The sequence below is a fragment of the Hipposideros armiger genome, unplaced genomic scaffold, assembly GCF_001890085.2.
Source record: "Hipposideros armiger isolate ML-2016 unplaced genomic scaffold, ASM189008v1 scaffold_316, whole genome shotgun sequence".
In the NCBI taxonomy this organism is placed as follows: domain Eukaryota; kingdom Metazoa; phylum Chordata; class Mammalia; order Chiroptera; family Hipposideridae; genus Hipposideros; species Hipposideros armiger.
Genome location: NW_017731666.1, coordinates 78,895 through 86,439, shown reverse-complemented (window position 1 = coordinate 86,439; position 7,545 = coordinate 78,895). Strand labels below are relative to the sequence as shown.

The following is a 7,545-nucleotide window of genomic DNA, read 5'->3' as shown; positions in this document are numbered from 1 at the left end:
CTAGTTGTGGAGGACGTTGCTTCACTGGCCCAAGTTGGCACCATCATTGCGCTCTTCCTGGGCGAGGCAGATCAGTCGCCGGCTTCTGGACAGCCGATCACAGTGGCTGCTGGCCGCTCACGCTGGCTGCTGGCTACACACGGTAGCCCATCTTTCAGCAGTATTTTGTAGTTTTCAGTACCTAAGTCTTGCCTCCTTGGTTCGATTTATCCTTAAGTGTTTTATTCTTTTGGGTACTATTGTATATGGAATTATTTTCCTAATGTCCCTTTCATTGTTAGTGTATGGAAACAATGATTTATATGATCTTGTACCCTGAAACGTGACTGAATTTGTTAACTCTAGTAAGTTTTTATTGTGTATTCTTTGGGATTTTCCATATATGGGATCATTGTCTTGTTCCCTGATCTCAGGGGGAAGGCTTTCTGTCTCTGACCATTGATCATGGATGTCAGTTGTGGGTTTTTTCATAAATGCCCTTTATCTTCTTAAGGAAGTAGCCTCCTATTCCTAGTTTACCTAGTGTCTTTATCATGAAACAGTGAGCACCTCCCCCTTCATGATGAAAGTTTGGCTTAACATAATAAAGCGCAGCCCTTTCGTTCACCCATTTCTTCGCCTGTAACTTGGTGTGATCACGCCCACTCAGGTGGTGGACATCATGCGGGTGAACGTGGACAAGGTGTTGGAAAGAGACCAGAAGCTGTCGGAGCTGGATGACCGCGCAGATGCGCTGCAGGCAGGAGCTTCCCAGTTTGAAACGAGTGCTGCCAAGCTGAAGAGGAAATACTGGTGGAAGAATTGCAAGGTAACTCTCTTTAACTCGTCTTTACATTAAGTCACCCTCTGCCTCCTCAGGGGTTGACAAAGGCTACAGATGCTGGGCTGTCATGAACCTGGGAGGGGCATTTGACTTCGCACACATGGAAATCTGGCTGGACCCTGACTCTGAAACACTGTGCGTGCCCGTTTCCTACCCCCACAGCTGGGAAACCTCCATGGTCTGTGGCTGAGCTTAGGAAGCATGTAGAACAGAGGATTCGAGTCAGTGACAGACAGAAGCCCCTCCCCCCACCCCAGCGGGGCCCTGGGCACACACCGACAGTTCAGGGCTAGAGAGGAGGTGGTCCATTTGCGTGTGGTTCTGTGAATGGCTCCAGTGTCAAAGGAAAGAACTTCTCGAAAGTCGCAGTGTGCTCCACAGCAGAGCAGAAAGCAGCCACAAAGGGAGCATGGGCTGAGCGAATTCATACAACTGCCAGACATGTGCTGCCTTCAGATCCCAGGTCCATCCTGCCCCCGCCTGGCATCGAGGTGACACTGTTCAGCACCATGGCAGGTGTAGCACCCTGATGTGGAGACCTTGTATCCACAAGTATGTGCTGGTCCAGGGACCACAAATCATTTGACATCTTCTAAAAAGCAAATAGTAACCTCAGGCCCTAATGGAGAACATTCCACTTAGACTTTTAAAATGATGGATAATTTCCGGCTGTCGTGCACCTGAATGTCTCCTTCAGTGACTACAGTGATAGTGCACGGTACTCTTCAGTAAGCACGGTAATCTCTGAAGTGTGACATGGTCGTCTGTTTTGTTACAGATGTGGGCGATAGGGATTAGCGTCGTGGTTATCATCATCATCATCATCATCGGTGAGTTCTGCTCCCACCTCGGGGACCTGTGTGTTCACAGTTCATTTCATGTACAAGAACTCAGGAGGAAATGGCCTCAGGAATGTTAGTCTATTCCAGGGATTTTCGTTTTCTGTAGTAGATGTTTAAAATACTTGACTGCTATGTGATTAAAGTCTGAGACGTTTCATAGAAACAGTCATCCTTTGAAATTAGAGAAAATGTGTTCATTTCCAGTGACCTTCCAGTCCTCTCTCTGAATATATTTTCTTCAGCTATTTCCTTCTGTAAGAAGCAGCATAGTTCTGCTATTAAAAGCAGGGATGCCCTTTGACCCACCCGAGCTCCACCACCATCCAACTGTGTGGCCTTAGCAAAGATCTTAGTATCTCGGAGCTTCAGTTTCGTCATTTGTAGAATGAGGGTAATAACATACGGACCTCCTGTGTTTGTTACACGGACAAAACTGGTGAACATAGAAAAAGTGCTTAGGATGGTGCCTGGCATATAATGATGATGATGATATAATAGTTATATAAATAAATCCACCCTATTTTTACTGTTACTGTTGGCAGTGCTACCACTATATACAGTACTGAAACAGCCCACTGCCTGGGAACTAAGTAAAGAAACGTGTTTCGAGTCCTCCGACAGCCTCCTCTCGCCCTCCGCACAATGTGGAGAAGCCACTGATAGGAAATCGGCCCAAGCGCAGTTCTGTCCCCACCTAGACTGGCGTTCGACGCTGACTCTGGATCGCACTGAAGGACTAAACTGCTGCTTTCCCTGCTTTTTGTCTCTCCCTGCTCATTAGTGTGGAGCGTCTCTTCATGAAGAGCCACCGAGACCCCAGCCTGCTGTTCAAGAACCCTCTTCCAGACTTCTGACTTAGGACCCGCTCTGTTATCAAGCTTACCTGTTGTTGTATCTGAAATGATTATTTTCTGTTAGTTAATGTAAAGTTCGATCCCTAGGAAAGGCGCCTTCCTTTACCATGCACTCCGCACGAGAAGCGTGGTCAGCCCAGCCACCTTTTGCACAGTGCCTTTACACATTTACACACGGGCTGATGCGACGGACTCCTTCAATAAGTTCCAGAGTGCTGGAGCCCAGAAGTAGTGTTTTCTGATTAATTGCCATTAATTCCAGGGAAGGGAATTCTTTTCAAGTTAGCTATCCTCGTCAGAGGAGATTGCCTTCAGATGCCCACTTTAAACCTTTGGGGAATCAGATTTCCAATTCGTGCCTTCTAGAAAGAACACTACTGTTTAACTCAAACCTGTGACAGTAACAAGCTGTGCCTTATTTTGCTACTTTTCTGATTCCCTGTAAGAGAACCCTCCTGTTTGTAAGCACTACTGACTCTTGCTATATTTAAAAATAAGATGCTGGTAAAGAGTTTTTGCTCTTACACGAGATATGAAGATGTTTACTTTCTTATTGTTTTGTATCATTTGCTAAAAATATTATTTTAATCAGAACTAATAACCTGTTTGAAACATTTTTGTAGAACTATGACTATGACCAAAGTTTCTATTTTGCCAAAAAGTTACATCCCGGTAAAATGTCCTTACGTCTGTTCCCGACAGCTAAATTCAGGAAAGTGACAAATGAACTCAAGGTGCCCTTCAGAATTAAAGTCATGATATTGTTTGTGAAGCTTCTACATCCTGACAGGCCTTTCTTGCCTCTGAAATACTGCGGGTGGTGTGACTCCCCTTCTGATTCAACATTTTTCCCGGGGATAGAGGTTTGAGCTAGACACTGATGGTCTCATACCTGGAGACGGATTACCAGCAGTTTGCAGGTTACCAGCTGTGGACTCCAGAATGTTTCTAAGAATTACGTTAGCCATGACTTTGTAGCTTTCCAGCAAGACCATCTGCGAGCTGGTCATTATGTGGCCCTGTCCCCAGAGACCGTAGCTTTCTGGAGTCTGTTTCCTATGTTTATTCATATTCCACTTCCGAAATCTTCCAAAGTCTTCTATACGGTGCTTTCAGTCAGCATTGGTCAGGGCTGGATGACCCTTCACAGAGGCTAGCTAGCCAGAGACTCTTCAGTGTCAGACTACCTGCACACAGTGCTGCTTTGGAAATAGCTGTTGTCATCTGAGAGACTTTTGTTGAGACTTTTCAACATCAGGCCATGTGGCTAAGGACAGGAATTCAGGTGGGAATGAAAACAGGTTAGGACGCACTGAGGGAGAAATGCAGAGGTATTACCACTCCGTGGCCCATTGTTACCGGAATATTCTAAAATTCTTCACACCTAGTGTGTGACTTACAAAACAACAGTTGAGGTACACCAGGGCACAGTTCCGTTTCTTTGTTTCTGTTCCCCTAACATCACTGAAGTGTTGTGGTGTTAAAAACATGCCTTGCAGTATGCCCAGCTGTGAGAAGCGAGCAGCTGTCGGTATCAGGACGTGACCCCCCCACCCCCACTCCCCAGCTCAGGGGCTCTGGCCGGGTCTCAGCTGAAACTTTGGTGCTCTCTCCTTGGCCTCAATGCTCAGTCTCATGTGGCCCACTGGCTCCTGCATTAACCCAGGAATACCTCGCTTGTGTCTGCATTAGCTGGGACCTGCCCATTCTAATGAACGGAATAAACTGTTTATAAACCCAATTCTAGTGCTTCGGTGTTGCTTACAGAGGAATGACTGCACCTGGTCCACGTCCTAAAAAGGGCCTTGCGGCTCCCCACCTCTCCGTTGTTACCCTGAACTCCGCTTTCTCTTACTGTTTCTCACCAATCCTCTACCTGAGTTCTCTAATTTCCTGTTACCCAGCACACCCCCATACGCTAGGGAACAGAAGCAAACTACTCCCCCCGTGAAAAGTGCTTTTCGGTTTGAGGTGAGTAGGGAACTGGCTTTCTCGTGACTATGAGAGGTTCAGCACATGGCTTCTGAGTTTCTCAAAGATAAGAGCTCAAAAATGATGTGCAGAGCTGGCCCTGTGTGTGGTGGCATGGATATCTGCCAACATGGGACATGGGGACTCTAATTTGGGTGGGTAAGGGACATCCCCAAACACGTGGCTGTTGTTTTGATTCCGCGTACCTTTCCCCTTGAATATACTTCCCATCTTACTCTGCAGCCCTGAGGGAACAAAATGTGGGTGGAAGTAGACTTCTGCTTATGTTTATAGTAAAATCCCAGTTTTCTGGAAAATCCTTTTGGGAGAGAAGAGGTTGCCTTTTTTCCATTACCTGGGACAGATACATGGTCACTGCTTTTCCTGTCTGACATACTCTTGTGTCCTGGGAAAGAATTGTCATTGTACCTTTGGTTCAGCACCTTTATATCATGAAATCTGTATAAACTTTTGGTGCCATTTTGAAGGAAAATCTACCATGTCTGAGCTCCTTTCTCTGCCCCTCCCTCAAGTGTCAGGGTTCCCCAGGGCCACGTCCTCAGCCAACTTGTCTTCCCAACCTGCTTCCTCTCCAGCTCATCTGTTCCCATGACATCTCTATTCCTTAACTTACAGACGATTCCTGGCCTATTATATGTGCACCAAACAGAATTAAGCAGCCCCTGCCTCATGCTCCACTTTGTCATTAAGTGTCTATCCCAGAGAATGGCACCGTCATCCACCCAGTGTCCAAGCTACATAAGTCCACTGGACTTGAGCTAATGTTTTGGGGTTTTTTTGTTTTTGGTTTTTTTAGCTGAGCCATCCTGCCACCTGTTGGCAGCTCAGTGGCTGCTCAGCTCGGGCCGGGACTCGAACCGCTGTTGCTCAGAGCTCACACTCTTGAGCAAGCTCTTAACCAACTGAGCCACTCGGCCAGCCCTTTGAGCTAATGTTTTTGGTCACCATATATATCACTCAGGATGGGTTGGAGGTGTGCTTTATTACAAACATCCCCCAAATCTCAACAGCTTAAAATTGTTTCCTCACTCATGCTATATGTCCAGTGCCAATCAACTGGAAGGCTCTAACTTCAGTGCCTCAGAGAGGAACTTCCTGTAAACATTTGTTTCAGGTCATCGCTGCGGCAGGAAGGGCAGGAATTACTGTATTTTGCTGTGTATAACGTGCATTATTTTGCCCAAATTTGTGAGGGAAAAATAAGGATGCACATTATACATGGTAGTACTAATTCTGTATCTATATAAATGTTTTTAATTCTTTTATTTATACTTATGAGTTAAAACTGTAACTCTAGAAATCAATAACAATATCCATATGCAAAATAATACCCTGGAATATGATAATCAGTTTTGTTAAACTTATGACAAACTTGCAACAATGAAGAGATCCTGGCCTTCTGTGATCTGTAAATATCGTTTGTTACCAGTACATAAAATTTCTTGTACCTTGTATCTGTTCTTGTGTTTTGTAATTATTTGTTACATAAAAGTTCTTGTACCATAATATGTTAAAAAATAAATGCTAAAATTCCTTTATAATACAAAAATCAAGTACCTAAATGTAAACAAATACAAATTTGAGTTAAAAGAAGATTTTTTTTCCCTGAAAATTTGGGCCAAAAATGAGGGTGCACATTATACATGGCAAAATACGGTATGTCCACCTGGAAGTGGAGCCAAGAGCTCTGCTCACATTTCATTGGCCAAAGCAAGTCAAATGACCATGTGTAACCCTGATCAGGTGGTGGGAAAAGCAATCCTACCTGTCACCTGGAGGAGGAGAAATAGAATGTTTCTGAACATTTGCTTTCATGACAGCAATCTCAAAGACGATACCCCTTGTGTTTTAAGTATTTTCTAATGAGTTGTGACTGCTACACAATAATTCTATATTGGCATCAATAATAAAAAAAAATTTAAGTATGGTGATATTTTTTTATTGGTTTTGAGTGGGGATTAATCATTTGCTTTAAAATTGACCAGACTTCAACTAATCTACAACAAAGGAAGCAAGAATGTACAATGGCGAAACGACAGTCTCATCAATAAATGGTGCTGGGAAAACTGGACAGATACATGCATAAAAATGAAATTGGACCTCTCTTACACCACATACAAAAACTAACTCAAAATGGATTAAAGACTTAAATGTAAAACCAGAAACCATAAAACCCCTAGAAGAAAACACAGGTAGTAAACTACTTGACATAAGTCTGAGTGGTATCTTTTTGGATATGTCCCCTCAAGCAGGATAAACAAAAGCAAAAATAAATGGGACTTCATCAAACTAAAAAGCTTCTGCACAGCAAATGAAACCATCAACAAGACAAAATGATAACATATGGATGAGACAATATATTTGCAAATGATATATCTGATAAGGGTTCATATCCAAAATATACAAGGAACTCATACAACTCAATAACAAAAAAATAAACAATCTGATAAAAATGGGCAGAAGACATGATGAGACATTTCTCCAAAGAGGACATACAGATGGCCAACAGATAAGATGCTCAACGTCACTAATCAGGGAAGTGCAAATGAAAACCACAATGAGACAGCACCTTGCATCAGTCAGAATGGCTATTACCAAAAAGTCAACAAATAATGGGTTGACCCGGGGTGTGGAGAAAAGGGAACCCTCATGCACTGTTGGTGGGACTGCAAATTGGTGCAGCCGCTGTGGAAAACAGTATGGAGGTTCCTTACAAAACTAAACATAGATCTACCATACAGTCCAGCAATTCCACTACTGGGTATTTATCCCAAGATAACGAAAACACTAATTGGAAAAGATATATGCACCCTATGTTTATTAAAGCATTATTTACAATAGCTAAGATATGGTAGCAACTTAGGTGTCCATATAGATAAATGGCTACAAAAGATGTACATATATGCAATGGAATATTACTCAGCCATAAAAAAGAATGAAATCTTGCCATTTACAACAACATGGATGGACCTAGAGGGTGTAAAATAAGTCAAAGACAAATACTGTATGGTTTCACTTATATGGGGAATCTAAA

The 7,545-nt window shown here is 43.4% G+C and overlaps 1 protein-coding gene across 1 annotated transcript in view; it reads left to right on the top strand.

Annotated features, from left to right (window-relative positions):
• Nucleotides 1-4,260, top strand: part of VAMP3 (vesicle associated membrane protein 3) — a 9,548-nt gene extending 5,288 nt beyond the window's left edge. Inside the window, exons 3-5 of the mRNA XM_019660408.1 lie at nt 650-808; nt 1,602-1,653; nt 2,447-4,260. Coding sequence (XP_019515953.1) covers nt 650-808; nt 1,602-1,653; nt 2,447-2,466 — 231 coding nt within the window. The 3' untranslated portion in view covers nt 2,467-4,260. The remainder of the gene's footprint in view (nt 1-649; nt 809-1,601; nt 1,654-2,446) is intronic.
• The last annotated feature ends 3,285 nt before the right edge of the window (nt 4,261-7,545 follow it).